Source organism: Plasmodium knowlesi, assembly GCF_000006355.2.
Source record: "Plasmodium knowlesi strain H genome assembly, chromosome: 2".
NCBI lineage: Eukaryota > Apicomplexa > Aconoidasida > Haemosporida > Plasmodiidae > Plasmodium > Plasmodium knowlesi.
The window spans coordinates 131979-157846 of record NC_011903.2 but is presented as its reverse complement, the minus strand read 5'-3'; the positions used below and the strand labels follow the sequence as shown (position 1 = coordinate 157846).

The window sequence follows — 25868 nt, the reverse complement described above, 5'->3', positions numbered from 1 at the left end:
CTGAAATGACATTCATTTCCATGTAGGAAGGAAAGTGCTGTTAACACAATTATGGTGATTTCTGCGCGGAGCATGGAAGTGTGCCATTTGTTGGCTGTTTCCATTTGCAGAAGTTATTTGGCTTTCATAACTTCGTGTGACATTGCGCCGGGGGGGGGATTTGCCCTATAGGAACCTCTTAATTTTTCGCTTTGGTTGACTACCTCCACCGCTGAAACATGTCCTTCCCTGAAGAAGGCATATGCGCGTACATTTTTCCACGAATGTAACATATGCGCCAACTGTTCAGTGCGACTATCAGTTTAACGGGGAAAAGTCGGCGCAGTCATGAATCTCGGAAGAAGTTGCGTAATGGAACGGGGGGTTGCCATGACAATGAGGAAAGGAAGTGCCCCGTAACAAATTGATATTTGTAGTGATAATTGTTATACAACATATTGTGTGACTCTTGTTGTTCTTATTTTTTTTTTTATTCTTTTTTTTTTTTTTTTTCCCATTTGAGAGTTACTGTCACACGTATGTTTGAGAAGCCGCTTCTTCTATCGAGGTTTTCTCGAAATTTTGTCGCACCTTTGGCCCCTTCTTTGTCCCATTTTTTTGTTCCAATTTTGTCGCAACTTTGGTCCAGAATTATAGTAACCTTAGTCCCAATTTGTCGCAAAAAACCTTGCTTCCCTTTTTCCACTCCTCGCGTGCCCCATCATCCTTCCGAGCGACCTTCCTCTTTGACTCATCCGAAAGTACCATGCGCACTTAGTGAAAATAAGAAATTGGAAAAGGAAAAAAAAGAAAAAAGAAAAAAACAATCTTCTATAAGCTGGAAACATAACAGAGTGAAGGCTCAGCAGTCCGTTTTTTTTTTCCTCCTGTCCGTCCCGCCTTCTGGAGTACGACCACTAAGGTGAGTACGCCTTCTTCAAAGGAATGTTCATTTTGTATTTTTCTTTTATTATTTTATTTTTTTCGTGTTTTTTTTTCCAAGTGTGGTGAGGAATAGCTGGGGAAAGTGACAACCTCCTTCTATGACGCAGCGTTAAAGAGGACACGGCTACTTGGGCGGAGTTCACTTGTTATCGCAGTGGCTCGAGGGCGTTCTCTCGAAGGGGAGGTTCAGATGCATCCGATTCGATCCAGTGGCCAATTTTAACTCGTTCCCCCTTGGTAAAGACCAACCGTTCCACTTCACGCGGAATAATTGCCAGGATACCGGGCTCGTATAGAGGCGGAAAGGGGAAAGAGGCAGAAGAGAAGGAATAAGCGGTTAAGGGGGAAAACGGCTGAGGAGGAAATGAAGAGTTTGGCAAACCGATTGGCCAGCCGACTGAGCAACTGACGAACCGGACGAAGGAGGAAAGGATGCCCCGATCCCAAAAGATGAATGCGTAGAAATGTCATCGTTCCACAGCAAGAAGCTGGCTCTGAGTTCCCACCAGGAGAGACCCACGCCACTGAACTTAGGTAATGCTCGTGTGAGGGTGTGCGAGAGTGTTGACTGGTTGGAAATTCCCACAGTTGGGGTTGCCTCTTCGACAGGGAGACGACGCCATCGCAGTGGATCTTATATCTGAGAAACGTACGCATCTACCCCTCCCCCTTTAGGCACGAACAATGAAAGCTACAGCGGGAAGCGGAAGTTGCTTCGATCACTTCGGAGCTCAAGGAATGACACGTGCCCAGACTGCAAGGAGAAGGGAATAATTATATGTGACAACAGTGAAGGGACGCAGATATGTAACGGCTGTGGGCGTGTGTTAGAAAGTCGCATTTTGTCGGAGGAACAAGAATGGAGAAATTTTAGCAGTGATGGGCAGATGAAGTCAAGTGATCGTAATAGAGTCGGAGAGGTGAGCGACATATGGTTCGAAAATAATTTGACAAGCACAACCTTTATCAAGTCAAGCAAGAAACTGCAACACCTGAATATGATGACACAGATAAATAAAAGCGACCAAACTTTACTGGCCGCCTTCAACATACTGAAGTTAATATGCGAGACTTTCTTTCTGCGGAGCAATGTGATTGAGCGGGCGAAGGAGATAACGAAGGAGCTGCAGGTAGGTAGCACAGGAGAATGGAAAATAGGGAATAGGAAGGAATAAGATAATATATAGCGTTAGGTGTGATAATGGGGGGTGAGGCGCGTGTGTTTCCCCCCACACACCCTTTGATGCTACCGCACAAATCTTTTCTTCTCATATGCACAACTCTAACTTCGTATTGACCCCCTTGACAGGACATGGAGCAATTGAAAAACCGAATCAACAACCTTAACATGCTGGCAGTTGTATATCTGGCATGTAGAGAAGCAGGACATATTAAGAGCATCAAGGAGCTTATCACCTTTGATAGATCCTTCAAAGAGAAGGATCTGGGAAAAACAATAAATAAATTGAAGAAGATCCTGCCTTCTAGAGCTTTTGTGTACAACGAGAATATTTCTCACTTAATTTTTACCTTATCGAATCGGCTACAATTGTCCATTGATGTGATTGAGTCAATTGAGTATGTGGTGAAGAAAGCTACCACGTTAATTACGACATCTCATCGGTTGAACTCTCTTTGTGGTGGATCCATTCACCTTATTGTTGAGTTAAACACGAGTGAAGAGAAAAATTTGAAACTCCCAAACATTGCGCAAATTGCTGCTGTCTGTGGAGTTACGACCAATACATTGAAGACCACCTTTAAGGAGCTCCTCAGCGCGGCGGATTATATTCTGCCTTCGTACTACTTGGGGGACAACAACTCCAAGTTGGCCACACTGCGGCAGAAGTACCTCAGCGAAGACCGGCGTAGGAAGAACAAGTGACCTGCGGAGTGGAAGAAATTTTTTTTATCTGTCTTTTCTTCTTTTTTTTTTTTGACAATTTACTGCATAATCAAAACAGACTCATTTCCTTCATCACTACGGTGTTTTAAACACACCATGTAGGGGTAGGTAGGACATGCACACGGGGGAGTGCACCTGTTCATGGTGAAAAGAATACACATCCCATTCATTCTCATACATATCTCAGGTGAAAGGGAGGGCGGAAGGTTAATATTATTACGGTCTCCTAAACACCTCATGTCGTGGTAGTAATAGTTCATGTGGTAGAATTGGTAGTTGTGTTAATTCCTGTAATTTTTAGCACGCACACCGATATTTTACCCCCCATAGATTCTTTCCCCCCAGGAAAAAAGTTCTTCATTTCTGGACAGAAAAAAACTAAACCCTGGACCATGGAAATCATGAGAACGGATCTCTGAACCACAATTCATGAACTCTGAACATTGAACCCTAAACCCTTCCCCCACCCTAAACCTTCCTTCCTCCCCCCTCTAAACATTCTTCCCTTTCCCTCCTTAAACCTTCTTTCATTTCTCCCTTAAATTTTCTTTTCTTCTCATTCAATCTTCTTCTTTCTTCCCCCTTTTAAGGAACCTTCTTCCTTTTTTCCCCCTAGAACCTCCTTTCTTTTCATTCAATCTTCCTTTTTCTTTCCTTTTCCCTTCTTAAAAATTCCTTCTTTCTTTCACCCCTAAACCTTCTTCCCTTCCCTCCCCCTAAACCTTCCTTTTCCTTCCCCACCTTAAACCGTCCTTTCTTTTCCACCTAGACCTTCTTTCTCTTCCCCCTAAACCTTCCTTCTCCTTCCCCCTAAAACATCTTTCTCCTTCCCCCTAAACCTTCCTTCTCCTTCCCACTGAACCTTGCTTCTTTCCTTTCCACTAAACCTTCCTTCTCCTTCCCCCTAAACCTTCCTTCTTTCCTTCCCCCTAAACCTTCCTTCCTTCCCCCTAAACCTTCCTTCTTTCCCCCTAAACCTTCTTTCCTTTCCCCTAAACCTTCTTCCCCTCCAATTTTTAAAACCTTCTCTTTTCCTCACATTCTCCTCTATGAAAGAAATAAAGAAGAAAAAAAAAAGAAAAGAGGAACCTCTCACCTTCCCTTCCCTCTCCCCTTAAGGAGTTAATTAGGAGGCCATATTGTTGTTGTAATAACCGAGGAAAGAAGCTTCCTTTCACCTTCCTTACCTTTAAACAAAACATTCCTCCCCTCCCTGAAACAAAAATTATCATCTTCCTTCCCTTCCCTCCCTAAAACAAAAATTTTCAACTTCCCTTCCCTACCTTTAAACAAAACTTTCCACTTCCCTACCTTTAAACAGAACTTTCCACTTCCCTCCCTAAAACAAAAATTTTCAACTTCTTCTTCCCTTCCCTCCCTTAAGGTGGCTAAGTACCAGGTCATATATTATTGTTCTAAAGAACAGAGGGAAAAGAACCTTCCCTTCCTTTCTTTTCCCCCTTTAAGAAACCTCCCTTCTTTTTCCTTTTCCCCCCTTGGAAACCTTCCTACTCCCCCCTCCCGAAAACAGAAATTTTCAACTTTCTTCTTCCCTCCCTAGAACAAAAATTTTCAACTTCTTCTTCCCTCCCTGAAACAAAAATTTTCAACTTCTTCTTCCCTCCCCTAAAACAAAAATTTTCAACATCCTTCCCTCTCCCTTTGAGGACGTTAAAATACCAGGCCATATCTTATTGTTGTTCGAACCCTAAACGGAGGAAAAAGAAAACCTTCTTTTTCTTCTTACATTCCTTTCCTTAAACCAAACATTACTTCCCTCCCTTAAGGTGGTTAAGTACCAGGCCATATTGTTATTCTAATAACCTAGGAAGGAACCTTCTTTTTCCTTCCCTTTAAACCTTCCTTTTCACCCCGTAAGGAACCTTCTTTTTCTTATTACATTCCTTTCCCCGTTTAATAAAACCTTCTTTTCTTCTTTTCCCCCCTTTGAAGAAAACATTACTTCCCTTCTTATATTATTGTTTATTGGCAATGGAAAAAAAAGAATAAAAGGGGGAATAGAGTAGAAGGAACGGAATAGAGAAGAAAGGAACGAAATAAAGAGAAGAAGAAAGGAAAGGAACGGAATAGGAATAAAGGCAATAGAAGAAGAAGAAAAGAAGAAAGGAACGGAATAAAAAAAGAAAAGAAAAAAAGAACGAATAGAAAGGAACGGAATAAAGAAAAGAAAAGAAAGGAACGAAATAAAGAAAAGAAAAGAAAAGAAAAGAAAAGAAAGGAAAGGAACGAAATAGAACACAAAGAAGGAAGTGAAGAAAGGAACGGAATAAAGAAAAGAAAAGAAAGGAACGGAATAGAAAAGAAAAGAAAGGAACGGAATAAAGAAAAGGAAAGGAAAGGAACGAAATAAAGAAAAGAAGAGAAAGGAACGAAATAAAGAAAAGAAAAGAAGAAAGGAAAGAAGGAAGAAAAGAAGAAAGGAACGGAATAGAAAAGAAGAAAAGAACCAATAGAGAAGAAAAGAAAGGAACGGAATAAAGAAAAGAAAGGAACGGAACGAAATAAAGAAAAGAAGAAACGGAATAGAACAGAAGAAAGGAACGAAATAAAGAAAAGAAGAAAGGAATAGAAAAGAAGAAAAGAAGAAAGGAATAGAAAAGAAGAAAAGAAGAAAGGAATAGAAAAGAAGAAAAGAAGAAGGACGGGTAAACGTGGAAGGAAAAAGAAGATATTTAGAGTTTTGGCGCTCGAGCGGGGTAACCGGTAACAGGAAGTAACCGGTAACGAGGTAACAAGGTAACAGGAAGTAAACGGGTAACAGGAAGTAACCGGTAACAGGAAGTAACCGGTAACAGGAAGTAACCGGTAACAGGAAGTAACCGGTAACGAGGTAACGAGGTAACCGGTAACAGGAAGTAACCGGTAACAGGTAACCTATAACCTGTAACTGAAAAAAAAAAAGAAAGAAAAAGGAAGAAGATAGTAGTAGTTTGAAGGAGTAGTTTCCAAAAGAAGTAGTTCCAAAAGAAAGTAGTTTCCAAGGAGTAGTTTGAAAAGAAAGTAGTTTCCAAAAGAAGTAGTTCCGAAAAAAAGTAGTTTCCAAAAAGAAGTAGTTCCGAAAGAAAGTAGTTTCCAAGTAGTAGTAGCTTCAGAAGAAAGTAGTTCCCCAAAAAAAGTAGTTTCCAGAAGAAAGCAGTTTCCAAAGAAGAAAAGAAAAGAAAGGAAGAAAATAAGAAAATGAATTAAAGAAAAAAGAAAGGAGAAAGGAATATTTTTCCTTTTTTTTTTTTTTTTTTTTTTCCTTTCTTTTAATTCTATATTTAATATATATAATATATATATTTTTTTCCCCGAAAGATCAAGATACACAATGTCGACGGGACCAACAGCAGCCCCGGGTGCCGCTAGTGCTGGGTTGTTGGAAGAATGGATGAAGGCAATAGTGAAGAATAATGCAGGGGGAGTGGCCTCGTCGGATCCGGAGGACATTATTGTAATGGGGGGGGGGCATAAATATATGTATAAATATACGTACATGTGTATGTATATATGTACAGATATACATATGCATATATATATATATATATATATATATATATATACTATATACGTAAATGTATATATATGTATATGTTCCCCATCATGTTTATTCCTATAGAAAAGAATGAAGGATGATTTACGGACAACTTGGGAGAAATTGGGTAGTAGGTTGAAGGCGCAAGAGGCGCAAGAAATAAGGAACCTCTGCTTCGAAGGCGTAAAGTGGGCGGGGAAGAAGTTATCCTTCGAGCAACAATATATGGGAGATGTATGTATGGCCATAGCGGAAGTGAAGTATTTCATGAGTGGCCTGAAAACACGGGGTAAATGGAAGGCGGTGGAAGTTGAAACACCCAGTGAACCACATGAATGGTATCCACGGTGTATTGTCGGATCAGTCGCCCTTTCTGAAATATACGGCGACCATTGTAAATTGAAGGAAGTAATAGGGGAAATATTGCAGAAAGTGGACAGAAAAATAGAGGACGACTATGGCGGGAAGGGCGCGTCATTGAGTAAATGCAAAGGAGTAGGTTCGACCGCCTTAATCTTCGGGAGATCAGTTCTTGGTGATACGATTAAAAGTTGGACCAAAGCAAGAAGGGACGAAAAGAGAGGGGGGGGTTATAGGGTAGGGGGCTTGTGGGATAGGTGGGAACATGTATGTAAGCAGAAAGGAAAGACCGAAGCGGAGAAGGAGACCAAAAAAAAAGAACTGAGAAAAGAGAATGCAGATACCATCGTACAGTTCATGAAGATGGGCAACACCAATTCTGGTCAGAATAATGCAATCTCCTTAGCACAAACACTCATGGACGACAACATTAAATTATCGGACGACACAATAAAGGGTGTACTTAGGGAGATGGTCACGGACAGTACTAATGGTCAAGTGGACGCAGGCAAAATTCAGGCAGGACTGCAGAAGTTAGGGAGTGAAACTCAAAAAACACTAGGTAAGTATTACATTATTACACCCTTATTACATTATTAATATATTAATACATTAATATATTAATGAATTAATGTATTACATCATTAACATATTACATCATTAATATATTAATATAATACATTAATAGTGTATTACTGCATTATTGTACTACATTATTAATGTATTAATGTATTACATTATTGAAGTATTAATGTATTAATGTATTAATGTATGAATGTATGAATGTATGAATGTATTAATGTATTAATGTATTAATATAATACATCATTAATATATTAATGTATTAATGTATTAATATATTACATCATTAATGTATTAATGTATTAATATATTAATAATGTATTAATGTATTAATGTATTAATGTATTAAAGTATTAATATATTACATTAGTAATGTATTACATTATTAATGTATTAATGTATGAATGTATTAATGTATGAATGTATGAATGTATGAATGTATGAATGTATGAATGTATGAATGTATGAATGTATTAATATATTAGTAGTGTATTACAATATTAATATAATACATTATTAATGTATTAATATATTACATTATTAATGTATTAATACATTAATATATTATTAATGTATTAGTGTATTACATCATTAATGTATTACATTATTAATGTATTAATGTATTAATATAATACATCATTAATGCATTATTAATGTATTAATACATTAATATATTAATAATGTATTAATGTATTAGTATATTACATCATTAATATATTACATTATTAATGTATTACATTAGTACATTATTAATGTATTACATTATTAATGTATTACATTATTAGTGTATTACATTATTAGTGTATTACATTATTAGTGTATTACATTATTAGTGTATTACATTATTGAAGTATTACTGTATTAATGTATTACATTATTAATGTATTAATGCATTAATGTATTAATGTATTACATTATTAATGTATTAATGTATTAATGTATTAATGTATTAATGTATTAAAGTATTAATGTATTACATTATTAATATATTACATTATTAATGTATTACATTATTACATCATTAATATATTAATGTATTAAATTATTACACCCTTAATACATTATTAATGCATTAAGGTATTAATGTAATAAAAAGAAGGAAAAGTGATAAAAAAGAAGAAAAGGAAAAGAAAAAGAGAATTAATAAAAAGAAGGGGAAAGGGAAAAAAAAAAATGTATTAATATTAGAAGAAAACAGTAAGTAAAGAAATGGATATAAAAAAGAAAAAAAATAATAAAATAATAAAATTAATGTAGGTGAATGGGGTGTACATGTGTAAGATTTCGCATTTTTAGGTTGCGTGATTTAATATTTTACGGGATGTATATGTGTAAGATTTCGTATTTAGGTTGCGGGATATAATATTTTACGGTGTCTGCGTAATTTAATATTTTACGGTGTCCATGTGTAAGATTTCGCATTTTCAGGTTGCGGGATTTAATATTTTACGGTGTACATGTGTAAGATTTCGCATTTTCAGGTTGCGGTATTTAATATTTTACGGTGTATATGTGTAAGATTTCGCATTTTTAGGTTGCGGGATTTATAATATTTTACGGTGTATATGTGTAAGATTTCGCATTTTTAGGTTGCGGGATTTATAATATTTTACGGTGCATGTAACATTTCGCATTTTTAGGTTGCGGGATTTATAATATTTTACGGTGTATATGTGTAGGATTTCTCATTTAGGTTTGCGTGATTTATAATATTTTACGGTGTATGTAACATTTCGCATTTTTAGGTTGCGGGATATAATATTCTACGGTGTATATGTGTAAGATTTCGCATTTAGGTTGCGGGATTTATAATATTTTACGGTGTATATGTGTAAGATTTCGTATTTTTCGGTTGCGGGATTTGTAATATTTTACGGTGTATGTAACATTTCGCATTTTTAGGTTTGCGGGATTTATAATATTTTACGGTGTATATGTGTAAGATTTCGCATTTAGGTTGCGGGATTTATAATATTTTACGGTGAATATGTGTAAGATTTCGTATTTTTAGGTTGCGGGATATAATATTTTTGGGTGCATATGTGTAGGATTTCGCATTTTTAGGTTGCAGGATTTATAATATTTTACGGTGTATATGTGTAAGATTTCGCATTTTTAGGTTGCAGGATTTATAATATTTTACGGGGTGCATGCGTAAGATTTCGTATTTAGGTTGCAGGATTTATAATATTTTTACGGTGTATATGTGTAAGATTTCGCGTTTTTAGGATGCGGGATATAATATTTTACGGTGTATGTAACATTTCGCATTTTTAGGTTGCGGGATATAATATTCTACGGTGTATATGTGTAAGATTTCGCATTTTTAGGTTGCAGGATTTATAATATTTTACGGGGTGCATGCGTAAGATTTCGTATTTAGGTTGCAGGATTTATAATATTTTTACGGTGTATATGTGTAAGATTTCGCGTTTTTAGGATGCGGGATATAATATTTTACGGTGTATGTAACATTTCGCATTTTTAGGTTGCGGGATATAATATTCTACGGTGTATATGTGTAAGATTTCGCATTTAGGTTGCGGGATTTATAATATTTTACGGTGAATATGTGTAAGATTTCGCATTTTTAGGTTGCGGGATTTAATATTTTTACGGTGTATATGTGTAATTTGAGATTTTACGGTGTATGCAGTATTTCGCATTTTCAGGGGTGTATGTGTAAGTTTTCGCATTCTTTAAGGTTCAAGGTTGCAGGTTATAAGAACAACAATATGGCCTGGTATTTGATGATTTAGGGTGAAGGTTTATTTCTTTTTTTTTTTGAAGAAAATATAAAAAGGAAAAAAAAAAAAAAAGAAGAATATGTGTTCTTAAGAAAAAAGAAGAATGTTTTTTTTTTTTTCTATAAACAAAAGGTGTCCTTTCAGCAGAGAAAAAAAAAAAAAAAGTTGCAAACAAAATAAGAAATAAAGATGGAAGAAAGAATACTTTTTTTTTTTTTTTTTTTGTTACAAAATTTTTGTCCTAATAATTTTTATAATCTTTATTATTCTTTCATCTTCTTCCTCTAAGGTCTAATTATTTATGCTTTGAAAAGCGTTCTTACACACTTTTTTCCGCGGAAACCGTAATATAGTGTCCGCGCTGGGGGGCGCGGGCGCTCGCCCGCGGATGTCCCATACATTTTTTTTACGAGAACAAGATATTACACCTATTGGGCAACTCTCGATAAAGGGATAAAAGAAAGAAATTTTAAGGGGAAAAGAAAAAAAAAAAAATAGGTTGGGTGAAGATGGAAAATTTGTTGGGTGTTAGAAGTCAGATTCCCGGTTTGGGGGGGAAGTTTGGGGGGGAAGTTTGGGGGATATTAGAATAAGGTTGCAAGATATAGGAATAAAGTTTTAAGGGTATGGGAATAAGGTTCCAGGGTTTAGGAGTAAGGTTCAGGGTATAGGAATAAGGTTGTAGGGGTGTTGGAATAAGGTTCCAAGGTTTAGGAATAAGGTTCAGGGGTTAGCTTTAGCTGCTTTAGGGGGGGAGAGGAAAAACTCCTCGCAGACAGGGACCGGATACTACACACTAACCGGATGGCAGGCAGTGACCGGATAATACATACCAAACGGATACTACATACCAACCGGATAATACATACCAAACGGATACTACATACCAACCGGATACTACATACCAACCGGATACTACATACCAACCGGATACTACATACCATCCGGATACTGCATACCAACCGGATACTACATACCATCCGGATACTACATACCAACCAAACGCATAAGAAGGAAAAGAAGGAAAAAAAGGTCAAAAAAAAAAAAAAAAAGAAAAATGCACACATACCATAATTTCATCATTCTTTCCATCTTTTTACAGCCGAAAATTGTATCAAGAGTACATTGGATAACACCAGTGGCAAGAGCAACAACAATACTTTATGCAAACGCCTAGGTTGCATGAAATATTTATGGCAGAATGTACCACCAGGAGAACAGGGCACCATCGTAAGGAAACAACTGTACATACACATACATACATATATGCATCTATACATAAATATATACATATATATACATATATACATATATATACATATATACATATGTACATATATACATATATGTACATACGTACGTATGTAGACATACATGTATAGATGTGCACATACATACATACGTATGTAGACACACATGTATATACGTATATACATATATCTATGTATATGCACATACATATGCAAACGCATATGTGTATATACATATATGTATATACGTATATATACTTACATATATATATGTACGTATGTATGTATGTACATATACATATGTATATGTATATATTCATATGCATTTATGCATATGCATATATATATATATATATATATATATATATATATATATATATATATATATATTACTTCACTTGCAGGAAGATTTTTGGAACAAGAATGTCCAGGCACTGTGGAAAGAATTGGCAGGGAAAATGAAGGAGAATGGCGGAACAGGGAACGGAAATGGATGTAATAAAATACCGAATGCAACTCATTCTGAAAAGACGGCATGCAAATATTTGCATGCCGGCTTAAAACAACTGTACGAGAATCCGACGACGGCGAAGCCGTCGGCGTCGCCGACAGGCGACGACAACAAACTTTTGTCCAACCCATCGTTTAGACAAACGATGGGTTGTTTATTACTTCATTCTTATGCAAAACATATGAAAAGCAAAGCTGCTTGTAATATTGAAAAGGGGATAACAGAAGCTTTCAAACTTGGGGAGAAACTCAGTGATGGTAATAATGGTAATTGCAGTGGCAAGGGACCTTGTGTCCCTTGCCAATGGAATGATACCAGCATTGGCACTTGCACCGTGAAGATTGAAACAACTTTAGCAAAGACGAGAGTGGAAAAAATTGTCCAGGTGGATGACACAAACACTACCTCCATCATGGGGAACATAAATAAAATGAATGGTTTATGTGACCATATGAAATGCTTAGCATCTCGAGTAAATTCATCCCCTAGTAAGGTAGGCAATGAGGGAAGGGCAAACATACATCTATACATATGTACATCTATACATATATACATATACATATGTACATCTATACATATATACATATACATATGTATATATATATATATATATATATATATATTTTACTCCACTTTGCAGAGCACATTTTGGGAAAAGACTGGCGAAGTAGGACAACTATGGAAAGATTTGTCCAACGCCATGACGAAGAATGGGGGCCAAGACAGTGGAAATGGATGTGATAAAATGGATAGCGGCAGTGGCACCAATGGTCAGAGGGAAGCCACCAACCCTGAAAAGAGGGCATGCAAACATCTTACGGCAGGTTTCAACAGACTGAAGGAAATTGCAGCGTCTGACGGCAATGAATATCCAATCCTATTCGAACATCCATCGTTGAAAAAAGCGGTGGGTTGTTTCTTACTTCACGCCTATGCAAATAAAATGAGAGAAGACTCTACGTGTGTTATCGATTCGGGTTTAAAGAAAGCTTTTGACACTGCCGGTAAAAGTTTAAATGAAGTGGAATGCAAGTGGGATGATGACGAATATGAAGGTTGCAACGTGAAGATTACCACAAATAGCAACACCCAGACGGAAGCAAAGACCAAAGTTCAAGACATAGTGACAGACGGCACAACTGTAACTGACGCCCTAAAGAAAATAAATGAAATAAATAAGTTATGCGATTACATTAAATGCGCCGCACCCAATTGGTTCAAACAAAACGAACAAGTGAAGAATGGTACGAAGAAGGATTGGGTAAGTATTACTACAAGGAGCACAACTCCTGAGGGGTAGAGGCAATTTAAAAAAAAAAAAATTTCAAATTCCGGGTTTAGAAGTAAGGTTTCAGGGTTTAGGAGGAAGGTTGTAGAGTGCTGGAATAAGGTTGTAGGGGTGCTGGAATAAGGTTGTGGGGTGTTAGAATAAGGTTGCAGGGTATTAGAATAAAGTTCTTAGGGTGTTAGAGTAAGGTTTTGAGGGGTATTAGAATAAGGTTCAGGGGTCAGCTTTATCTGAGTAGGGGGGAATGGAAAAACTCTTCGCAGACAGTGACCGGATACTATACACCAGCCGGATGGCAGGGAAGACAAACCGAATACTACACACTAACCGGAAACTACACCAACCGGATACTACACCAACCGAATACTACACCAACCTGATACTATATCAACCGGATACTACATCAACCGGATACTACACAACCCATCTACTAACTGCATATATAACTTTTTCTCCTTTTTATAGTGTCAATTTTGGGAGGAAGGCGTCAGATCCAAACTGGAGGAAATGTTCCAACACATCGAGAAGGACCATGCAAAACAAACTAATGGTGTATGCGAATCATTTGGTGATGGTAATCCACAAAGTGTTGAAAGAAAAGCTTGTAATCATATCACAGCAGGTTTAGAACACCTTAAAACAGTTAGTAGTACTGGCAAGCAACTGCTCGATCGAGCAGTTGGTTGTTTTGCTCTTAACATGTATGCTGATCAAATAATAGAACAGTCGAACAAATTCTGTCCCATTGATGAATCTAAAATAAATGAAATGTTCAAAACATGGAATGCAAATAATAAAATTTCGTGTCAGACCTCTGCTGGTAATACCGAAGATTGTTCTGTTTGTGATAGGGTACAAAACTCAGAACTTACGAAATGCCAACTAAGTGTTGACAGCAATTTGGTGGATAAAACAAAAGGAACTTGCTCTGATAATGATAACAGAGAAAATGTCCAACCTCAAATGAAAAAACTCCTCGAAGATAAAGACACCATCAAGATGGAAGAAAAAGTGTCCAAAATCACTGACATTACGAAATCTTCTTTGTGTACTCAACTCCAATGCGCAGCAAAGAAATGGAACACGACAAACGGAATGCAGGGAAGTGCCACTTGGGTAAGGAAATAACTATTACACATAAACATTACACATATGCAGACATAAATATATATACATACACTTACATACATACATATATGTATAGACGTATTCATATATACACATATGTATACATGTATGTGTATATGTATGTATACATATGTATATACATATGTGTATATATGCATTTATGCATATGCATATATATATATATATATATATATATATATATATATATTTTCCATTTACAGAACCAATTCTGGACAAAGACTGGTGATGTTGGCAAACTGTGGATAGAATTGTCCAATGCCATGACGAAGAATGGGGGCCAAGACAGTGGAAATGGATGTAATCAAATGGATAATGGCACTAATGAAAGGGATGCCACCACCCCTGAAAAAAAGGCATGCCTCCATCTTTCAGCAGGTTTCAACCAACTAAAAGAAGATGCATCTGCCAACAGCAATGACTACCCCATCCTGTCGACCAACCCATCGTTGAGACAAACAGTGGGTTGTATCCTTCTTAAGGAATATGCAAAAAAAATGCAAAATCAATCCACATGTGTTATCACTTCCGGTTTAGAGAAGGCTTTCAAGTCATGGAAACCAGAAAAAAATGGACGATGCGCGAGCGGTATCGCCTGCATTGACTGTAATTGGGACGATAACGAATATGACAGCTGCGACGTGAAGATTACCACAAATGGCACCCCATCGAATGCAAAGACCGCAGTTGGTACTGTACTCGACGAGAAAAAAAATGAGTTGAAATCAACTATGGACAAAATAAACGACACGAAGACCTTATGTCAACAACTCCAATGTGCCGCACCCAGATGGTTCGAAAGGAACAAAGTAACGAAGCAAAATGGTACTGATAACAGGACTTGGGTAAGTATTACTACCAATAGGCAACCTACCACCACCACAGCATTGTGGGATAGGGAAAAAGGAAAAAAAAAAAGAAAAAAAAAGGGTGTTAGAATAAAGTTTGAGGGTGTTAGAATAAAGTTTGAGGGTGTTAGAATAAAGTTTGAGGGTGTTAGAATAAAGTTTGAGGGTGTTAGAATAGGGTTTTAGGGATATTAGAATAAGATTTCGGGGTTAGTTTTAGCTACTTTAAGGGGGGGGAGGGGAAAAACTCCTCGCAGACGGGTACCGGATACTACATACTAACCGGATGGCACACCAACCGGATACTACGCACTAACCTATCAACTACATATATAACCTTTTTTTCTTTTTTTTACAGTGTGAATTTTGGAATGAAGGTGTCAAACCCGAACTGACGAACTTGTTCACAGCAATTCAGACGGATGGAAAGGGCAAATCAAATACAATCACTACTGCCAGAACATGCCAGGGCTTTGGTTATGGTAACACTGATAGTGTCGAAAGAAAAGCATGTAATTATATCGCGGCAGGACTACAACACATTAAAGGCATTACAGGTAGTAGTAATGGTGTTGCACAGTCTAATGATCAATACAAGCACCTGCTCGCTCGAGCAGGTGCTTGTATTGCTCTTAACATGTACGCTGATCAAATAAGAGAAAAGTCGAAGGATAAATGCCCCATTGATGAATCTAAAATACAAAGAATGTTTGATTTTTGGAATGCAATTAATAATAATTCGTGCTTGACCTCTGCTAGTCGTGCTAATAATAAAAATTGTTTTGTTTGTAAAAGGCTTCAAGGCTCATATTTTGCTGATTGCAATCTAAGTGTTTCCAACACTTTGGTTGATACAACATCACCACAATCTGGTTCAAGGACAACTTGCACTGATAAGGACAACAATACCAATAAGAATGTCTCCAAAAAAATCGACGACTTGCTCAAAGAAGAATCTAAAATGGAAGGAACATTAAAGGAAATAAATAAAATGAACGATTTCTGTACTCAACTCCAATGTGCTGCAAGGAAATGGAAATTAGCAAACAGCAAAAATGGGCAAATTGGAACACTATTTTGGGTAAGGATGGACAAATGCATATACATATATATACATAAATATATATATATATATATATATATATATATATATATATATATATATATATTTATATATATTCATATATATTTACGTAAATATATATGTATATATGTATATATATGTGTATACATATACATATAAATTTTTTTTTCTCTTCCTTCTCTTCTTCTTTTATGATCAGAGTGACATACACAGTGCCGCTGAAAAAGAATTAACGACACTGCTGCATCATATGACGCAGTCTAAAAATCAGGAGGAAGTTGCCATATACTGCAGTGACAAAGACGCAAATTGGTATAAATATGGCCATAAACAAGGCAGAACAAATAAAGCAGCTTGTTTGCTTTTTGCTGCTGGGTTAAAGCACATTTATGTCCGCGGTAAGGGCTCTGTTAAGGGCCCATCGTTTGAACAAACGATGGGTTGTTTATTTCTTAAAGAATATGCAAAACAATTGAAAGACTTGGCAAATGAGAAAAAACAAGGACATAGTTGGGTACATCCCTATTGTAGCATAGATAAGGGCATAACACATGCTTTTAATAAAAGTAAAAACATTATGGAAGAAACATCTAACTGCAACAAGAATGTTAGTATTAATTCTTGCTTTGTGTGCACACAAAACGAAAACGATTATAAAAATTGCCACATTGGCTCTGACAGTGTAAAGACCAATGTGGAATCAATGTTTAACGAAGAAACGAACAAAGACCATATGCAACAAACTTTAGAGAATACAGTCTGTCCCATCCTTCTTACGGATATCCTTACCCCTTTTCTTCCTTTGGCTCCTGTCTCTATTGGCCTTTCTGCTATGGCTTATTACCTTTGGAAGGTAAGATAAAAAAAAAAAAAAAAAAATTTGTATGGACAAAATTAATTGTTAAAAAAAAAAAAAAAAATTTTAATGGTTAAAAGGAAAAAAATTTTTTTAATGGTTAAAAAAAAAAATTTTAATGGACAAAATTAATTGTTAAAAGAAAAAAAAAATTCTTTAATGGTTAAAAGAAAAAAAAAAAATTTTTAATGGTTAAAAGGAAAAGAAAATTTTTTTTAATGCTTAAAAAAAAAAAAGAAAAAAAAATTTTAATGGACAAAATTAATTGTTAAAAGGAAAAGAAAATTTTTTTAATGGTTAAAAGGAAAAAAAAAAAATTTTTTAATGGTTAAAAGAAAAAAAAAATTTTTTTTAATGGTTAAAAGGAAAAAAACATTTTTAACGGTTAAAAGAATAAAAAAAGAAATAGAAAAATTTTTAATGGTTAAAAAGAAAAAAAAAATTTTTTTAATGGTTAAAAAAAAAATAAAATAATAAAAAATAAAATAAAATAAATGTGTAAGAAGAATATTTCACAATCTTCTTAACAAAAATATCCTCTCAATTTTTTTTTTTTCTTTTTTTGTAGTATTTTGGTCCTCTTGGTAAAGGAGGAGCACGTTTCAGAAGATCTCCTGCTGAAATTCCTGGTTCATCAGTGCAGGAACAAGTCCTCGATCATGTGCAGCAAGATAGTTCACATGAATATCGATTGGTGAAGGAACGAAAACCTCGTTCTGCTCCAACAAGAACGAAACGTTCTGGTCGCGCGAATCGTCGAACGATTATTGAAATTCATTTTGAAGTGTTGGATGAATGTCAAAAAGGGGACACACAATTGAACCAGAAGGATTTTCTGGAACTTTTGGTTCAAGAATTCATGGGATCCGAATTAATGGAAGAAGAACAGGTTCTTATGGAAGGTGTTCCAATGGAACGTGTTCCTATTGAAGAGGTTCCAATGGAACGTCTTTCTATTGAGGAGGTTCCTTTGGAACGCGTTCCAAGTTTAGGTTCCGGGTTTATGGTTTAAGGTTCAGTGTTTAGGGTTCACATTTTAGGGTTTATGGTTTCAGGGTTTATGGTCTCAGGTTCACGGTTCAGGGTTTAGGTTCTAGGGTTGACGGTTTAGTTTTTATGGTTTTAGCGTTTAGGATTCAGGGTTTAGAGTTCACAGTTTAGGGTTCACAGTTTTAGGGTTCAGAGTTTAGAGTTTACAGTTTAGGGTTTATTGTTTAAGATGAAGGATATTGTTCTCACACCTTTTGTCCTTTTTTTTTTTCCTTTTTATTTTTTATTTGTTCTTGAAGAAAAAAAAAAGAAAGATTTTTTTTTTCCACATTTATTTCTTATTTTGTTTGCAAAAAATTTTTCTTTTTTTTTTGGGGGGGGTGAAAGGACACCTTTTGTTTATAGAAAAAAAAAAAAAAAAAAAAACATTCTTCTTTTTTTTTAAGAACACACATTTTTTTTTTTTAGAACACTTTTTTTTTTTTTTTCCTTCTTATTTGTTCTTGAAAAAAAAAAAAAAGGAAGAAGAAAAAAAAGGATTCTTTCTTCCACATTTATTTCTTATTTTGTTTGCAAAAATTTTTTCTTTTTTTTTTTTTTGGTGAAAGGACACCCTTTTGTTTATAGAAAAAAAAAAAAAAAACATTCTTCTTTTTTTTTTTAAGAACACACATTTTTTTTTTTTTTCTTTTTTTTCTAATTTTTTTTCTTTATTTATTTCTTTTTTCCCTTAAATTATGTTTCCATCTTTGCGAAAAGTTGCCTCCCAATAGGTGTTATATATTGTTCTCGTAAAAAAAATGTATGGGGACATCCGCGCGCGAGCGCCCGCGCCCCCCAGCGCGGACACTATATTACGATTTCCGCGAAAAAAAACTGTGGAAGAACGCTAAAACATTCATATAATTAGAACTTTATTAAAAAAAAAAAAAAAAAGGAATGTGTGTTCTTAAAAAAAAAGAAGAATGTTTTTTCTTTAAGAATATTATTATTTTATTATTTTATTTTTTTCTCCCGAATAAATCAAAACTTTAGGAACTCACTTGGGGGCTGCTCATACGTGAAACTTTAAAATATGATTCCCCAGAATAAGGGTTATAATCAAGGATTTTGACATCCGGGACAATTGGCTTTTCCAAAATAGCTGCACATTCTTTCGTCACCTTAAGGGTCACCTCTTTCCATGAATCCCTAACGTGACCCAAAATCTCTTTAAATTCATCTTTGCTCAAATTTTCCTTTGTCATATGTGTATAAAATATATCATTAACATATTCGCGCTGTTCTTTAAAGTTAGTACCAACTATTTTACTACATTTTTTCCATTTATTGTTATATTTTGCTATAGTTTCGAAATTTTGTTTTTTTTTTAATTCTAGAAACTTTTTGAACAGACGTTTATTAGCATTAATATATTTGCGCTTTTCATTCATGAATGATTGCCAGTAAAGAGAAACTAATTCGCATTTTTTAGGCATTTCTTCCATTTCATTTAATTCTTTATTTATTTCATAATCGTTCAATCTATCCTCAAAACATAATACTTCATAGTGAGAAGAAGGGATGGTATGCGCTCCGGAATCTTCCCATTTTTTAAATTCCCCAAATAACAATTCATTCATTCCTTCTTCATCATATATATGTTCTTCTTCATCCTGTCCTGAAGATCTTGTATTATCTTTTGGTATATGTTTTCCGTAATCACTTACATCATATCCTGCCCGTTTTAACTTACGTAATTCCCAATCTTCTATTTCTACGTTCTTCCCATTCATATTTTTCGCCATATACGCATCTATATCATCACAATGAGCTCCATTTGTATAGATTGGACTGTACCCTTTTCCCTTTCCTTTCATTTTCCTTTTCCGTTCTTCCTTGTCATATCTTAAGGATCTTTTACGTTCTTCTTCCAGTTCATCTTCATATTTCTCTAAGGCAGCGAGTGGACCACGGTAGACTTTTTGGTTCCAGTTATTTAATTTCTTCTGACTTTTTTCCTTCTCTTTCAGAAGTGCCTCTTCCTTCTTTTTTTCTTCTTCTATTTCTTTTTTTCCTTTCTTTTTTTTCTTATTATCATTAAATGCATTATCATAGAAAGTTCTAAAGATGGCATAAACGCATAAATCAGCATCTACAACATAATTTGTCTTCTCTCCGAATAGGGGTGTTTCCTGTTCTGCCGTTTTTTGAAGGTCTTGTCTTACATTAGGATATTCCATTCCCCATGTATTTTCCCCTACGGCAGGAGAAGCTTGTCTTCCTCCTTCAGAAGGAACTTCCGTCTGTCCCACTTCGTAATCATTTTGTCCTGATGAAGTTGCTTCTTCTTTGCTTGCTAAATTTCTACAAACAATATTATCTACTTGTAATGGAGCATTCACACCCTGTCTTCGAGCATCATCCTGGTGCTAAAAAGGGGGAAGGGAATGATATGAGAAGGGATGAAAAGGGTTCATGGTTTTGCGTTCCGGGTTCCGGGTTTAGGGTTCAGGGTTTAGGGTTTAGGGTTTAGGGTTCAGGGTTTAGGGTTTAGGGTTCAGGGTTTAGGGTTTAGGGTTTAGGGTTTAGGGTTTAGGGTTTAGGGTTTAGGGTTTAGGGTTTAGGGTTCAGGGTTTAGGGTTTAGGGTTTAGGGTTTAGGGTTTAGGGTTCAGGGTTTAGGGTTTAAGGTTTAGGGTTCAGGGTTTAGGGTTTAGGGTTTAGGGTTTAGGGGTTAGGGTTCAGGGTTTATGGTTTAGGGTTTAGGGTTTAGGGTTTAGGGTGTACCCAAAAAAATTTGAACGTCTGATATGCGAAACCTTAACAAAGTCCGGGAAGGAAAAAATTCAACCCTTATGTCATGCGAAATAAAAAATCTCGCATTGTAAAAAATTATATCATGAATTTCTCTTTTTTTTCTTTTTTTTTGTGTGTGTATGTAATTTTTTAGCATGAATATCATCACATTTGTGTAATTGTTTTAGTAACATCTTATAATGATTATTGTATAGACATGGTTTATATGATTATATGGAACCATTATATTTTTTTTTTACACGAAAAATATTATGAATACAATGTACATTTTTTTTTTTTTTTTATCATTATTTGCTTTTTTTTTTTTTTTTTATTTTATTTTATTTTATTTTTTTTTTTATATACCCTTATTTACAAAAAAATTAAGAAGCTAGCCAAGTGCGAATGTGTAAACTGGCTTGATCTGCATTCATTTTACAAGAAAAAAAAAAAAGAAGAAAAAAAAAAATATCAATTGAAATGTTCCCCCCCAAAAAAATTAATAATTCAACACACAAAAAAAAAAGAAAAAAATATAATTGAATTAATTCAATATATTAAAGAAAAAAAAAAGCAAAAAAAGTAAAAAAAGGAATGGTCCTTTTGCTTCTTATATTGTGTAAACTATGCGATTAGTTATTTATTCCTGCCCCCAGAGAAAGGGGGCAGGGGGGTGGGAGAAGAAACATTACGCATTCATATATGTTACATTACATATATATATGTATATGTTCATTTAATGTGTTTACATCACATTCCGCAAATATGTGCTTACACATTGCAATGTTACATGCGGCGACGGTATTATATTCGTCCATAACGTATATTTCTGCTTTGTCGTGTATGATATGGTTTCCTAGATGGGGGTGATGATGGTCGACGTCGTCCTCCATCATCATCATTATATATGGTAGAAATATCGGTGGAGCTACCACCTAAGGTGGACGATTCCCCACCACCACCACCACCCAGGGTGGAAGAATCATTTTCTGTGAGTGTGTCCTCAAAGTGTTGATTACTGTGTCGAAAAGTAGATCTTCTTCCTCTTCCCCTATTCCTATTACTGCCACCAAAGAGGGAGTTTTTTATTCCAGAGAATACATCAGTATACTGAAAAAAAAAAAAAAAAAAAAAAAAAAAAGGGAAGGACATATATATATACATATACATATATATACATATATATACATACATGTATATGTATATATATGTATATGTATATATGTATATGTATATATGTATATGTATATGTATATGTATATGTATATGTATATATGTATATGTATATATATGTATATGTATATATGTATATGTATATATGTATATGTATATGTATATGTATATGTATATGTATATATGTATATGTATATATGTATATGTATATGTATATGTATATGTATATGTATATATGTATATGTATATATATGTATATGTATATATGTATATATGTATATTTATATGTATATATATATGTATATATGTATATATGTATATGTATATATGTATATATGTATATATATGTGTATATGTATATGTATATTATAATGTAACGTACATACTTTGTATAAAAAGAAACCGATGGTTGGTAAGGCTACAGAAACTAATCCACCGGCAACGGCGGAGCCCATGGTGGCAGTGCTACCACTGCTGATGTCATTGACACTACTAGAGAACGAATGACCAGGTGTTGCAGGTTCCTCAACTTGTGGTTTAAGTATTCCATTGCACTTTAACTGCAGTGTCCCTTCCTCCCTGTGATGCCCATACCATAGTGTAAAATCTACACACCAACCTTCCCCATCGCCCTTTCCTATACATTCCGGTTGCATATGACTGTAGGCACTTCGTACTCCTGCCAGATATGTTCCATATATTCCACCATCAGGTGTGTCTGCACCACCCGACGCTGTACATATAAATTCCTTGTCCACTGTAAAATCGAATAATTTTTTCATTGCCTCACGAATTTTAGGGTCAGTAATGGGATCCGGGGGCTTACATCCATATTCACCTTCCTTATCCCGTATTTCAGTGCAATATTTATTCATAGCATGATCGAATTTGGAACTCCCACTTTTTGTGTCGCTTTCATATATTTTCCATACTATTTCACTTACCCAATAGTAGAGGGCACTACAGTAATCACTCTTCTTTCGTCCGTCCTTATTATCTTCCATTTTATATACATGGCACAGCGCACCTTTAATTCTGTCCATGTCGCCCTTATTTTCGACGTATGACGTTAACTTCCTCTCCATTTCTTCTATTCCATGCTCCCCAATACATTCGTCCTTGCTTCCACTTAATTCTTCGTAAACCTTCTGAGAAGGTAAGTCCTTCAAAGTGTCTTCCTCTCCCTATAAATGATGGAATTAGTGGAATAAATATAATTATATATTCCCATTATACTGTATGTATGAAGTATAATGCGCATACTGGTGTGATCATTTAAAATGAAGTAAGAACAAACCTCTACTGTTCCTGTCATTTTTCCCCTTATTCCTTCTCTCGTTTCTCCTTGTGCAATGCATTCATTCTATAACTGCTTTCCTATTTACATATTTAGAAGAGCAGTAAAATAATCCTCTGCTCCATTCTACGATTATGATTATTCAGTTCCCCATTTCTCCTACAATATGAAATTTCCAATTCATCGAAATAGCGACAGTATATACATATATATGTTTATATATGCGTACATATATGTATATATGTACGAATATATATGTGTATAAGTTGGAAATACCACGAAAAAAATATTAAAAGGGAGAAGGAAAATAAGGAAAAAAAGAAAAATTCATAACCTAAAAGGAACCAAAAAAAAAATTAAAAAAGAAAGAAAAAAAAAAAAAAAAAAAAAAAAAAGGGAGGTAAAGAAGGAAGATAATTGTACCATAGAATGAGGAGTAGAAAATAAGTTTTTCCTTTTTTTTTATGTACATTTCTATCATTCCACTTCCCCCCCCTTCTATGAATTTCCTTTCATTTGAATGAACCTAGTTAGGATTATTTTATTTCTATCATTCTATTCATTATTATACTATGTTCACATGCTCCCTTCTGGCACCTTCTCCCACTTATTATTTACTAAAACAGCTTTGAAACTTAAAAGGAAAAAAAAAAATTATTCCAACTTATACTACTAACTAATTTCCTCTTTCTTCCTCAGCTTTCTCCTTCATAGAATATAATTCTCCCTTACCCCATAATAAATAAATTTAACTTATTCCATTACGTTCCTAAATTAATCCACACCTAAAATTCTTCCTAGAAAACTTCCAATACAGTACAAATGCATATCTGTGCTGTATATTCAGAAATTTGGTCCACCCATCATTGCTTCTCTTCCTTCCTTTTTCTTCACTTCACTTATCATTCATTCTTCCTTGCTTTTCTTTGTTTTCATTCATATCCTTTCCGCTCCTCAATATTTTCCTTTATCTACATTTAAATCTACTTTCTCTTTCTAACATTAAAGATACTTCAGCTTTTACCTTAAACATTCTTCCTCCATTCCTCATGATAGCATGCTTCCTTTTCAAACCTTTAAAACTTCTCCTCCCACTTCCCTTTATCCCATTTTTTTCAAAGCCTTCCATAAAACATTTCTTCTTTTTTCCTTAAAAATACTCCTCCTTTCTTCCTTTTTTCTCAAAAAAAATAAAAAGCACTCCAATAAATGTATAAATACTAGAATATATGGATTTACCATAACCATTATCCTTAAAACTCTAAAAATAAAAAAATTCAAACAAAAAAAAATGAAAATCTCAACTATAAAAAATGAAAAATTAAACCCCTACAACCTTATTCCAATACCCATACAACCTTATACCTAAACCTTAAAACCCTAAACCTTGAACCCTAAATCCTAAACCCGGAACCCAAAACCCGGAACCCTAAACCCTGAACCCTAAACCCTAAACCTCACCCTAAACCCTAAACCCTGATCCCAAATTCACCTTAACCCTAAACCCTAATCATAATTTCAACATAAACCTAAATCCTGATCATAATTTCACCTTAACCCTAAACCCCGATCATAATTTCACCTTAACCCTAAACCCCGATCATAATTTCACCTTAACCCTAAACCCTAAACCCTAAACCCTGAACCCTAAACCTTTTACCCTGCACCTTAAACAAGAAAACCCTGAACCCTAAACCCTGAACCCTAAACCCTAAACCCTGAAACCTAAAGCATAAACCCTGAACCCTAAAGCCTAAACACTTAACACTAAACCCTGAACCCTAAACCCTGAAACCTAAACCCTGAACCCTAAAACCCTGAACCCTAAACCCATGAACCCTAAACCCATGAACCCTAAACCCATGAACCCTAAACCCGGAACCCAAAACCCAGAACCCAAAACCCGGAACCCAAAACCCGGAACCCAAAACCCGGAACCCAAAACCCGGAACCCTAAACCATGAACCTCAGACGATAGAACCCTAAACCCTGAAACCCTAAACCCTGAAACCCTAAACCCTGAACCATGAACCCTAAACCCTAAACCCTGAACCCTGAACCCTGAACCCTGAACCCTGAACCCTGAACCCTGAACCCTAAACCCTGAACACTGAACCCTAAACCCTAAACCCTGAACACTAAGAACCCTAAACACTAAACCCATTAATCCTACACCCTGAACCCTAAACCCTAAAACTCTAAACCCTGAACCCTAAACCCTGAACCGTAAAGCCTGAACAGTGAATCCTAAACCCTGAACCCTAAACCTAAAGCCTGAACCCTAAACCGTTAACCCTAAACCCTGAACCCTGAACCCTAAACCCTAAACCCTGAACCCTGAACCCTGAACCCTAAACCCTAAACCCTAAACCCTAAACCCTAAACCCTAAACCCTAAACCCTAAACCCTAAACCCTAAACCCTAAACCCTGAAGCCTGAACCCTGAACCCTAAACCCTAAACCCTAAACCCTAAACCCTAAACCCGGAACCCGGAACGCAAAACCATGAACCGTAAAGCCTGAACAGTAAATCCTAAACCCTGAACCGTAGAGCCTGAACCGTGAACATTGAACACCTAAACCCTGAACCCTGAT

The 25868-nt window shown here is 35.4% G+C and overlaps 4 protein-coding genes across 4 annotated transcripts; 2 read left to right on the top strand and 2 right to left on the bottom strand.

The window, feature by feature from the left end:
- Positions 1-1388: 1388 nt before the first annotated feature.
- Positions 1389-2809, top strand: PKNH_0203100 (transcription initiation factor TFIIB, putative; the record flags this gene model as incomplete). Its single annotated transcript, XM_002257666.1, has 3 exons — positions 1389-1458; positions 1600-2054; positions 2234-2809. The coding sequence occupies 3 exons, from the start codon at positions 1389-1391 to the stop codon at positions 2807-2809; spliced, it is 1101 nt and encodes a 366-aa protein (XP_002257702.1).
- A 3352-nt stretch (positions 2810-6161) lies between these two features.
- PKNH_0203000 (SICAvar, type I) lies at positions 6162-18049 on the top strand (the record flags this gene model as incomplete). The annotated part of the gene is made up of 10 exons (XM_039113780.1): positions 6162-6284; positions 6450-7287; positions 11157-11284; positions 11709-12308; positions 12456-13076; positions 13569-14219; positions 14453-15094; positions 15456-16178; positions 16381-17034; positions 17606-18049. The coding sequence occupies 10 exons, from the start codon at positions 6162-6164 to the stop codon at positions 18047-18049; spliced, it is 5424 nt and encodes a 1807-aa protein (XP_038969398.1).
- Positions 18050-19058: 1009 nt separating this feature from the next.
- PKNH_0202900 (uncharacterized protein) lies at positions 19059-20438 on the bottom strand (the record flags this gene model as incomplete). The annotated part of the gene is made up of 1 exon (XM_002257663.1): positions 19059-20438. A coding segment is annotated over one exon (1380 nt), but the record flags the coding sequence as incomplete, so codon positions are not given.
- A 1169-nt stretch (positions 20439-21607) lies between these two features.
- On the bottom strand, positions 21608-23291 carry PKNH_0202800 (KIR protein; the record flags this gene model as incomplete). Its single annotated transcript, XM_002257662.1, has 3 exons — positions 21608-21913; positions 22363-23160; positions 23274-23291. The coding sequence occupies 3 exons, from the start codon at positions 23289-23291 to the stop codon at positions 21608-21610; spliced, it is 1122 nt and encodes a 373-aa protein (XP_002257698.1).
- Between the last annotated feature and the right edge of the window lie 2577 nt (positions 23292-25868).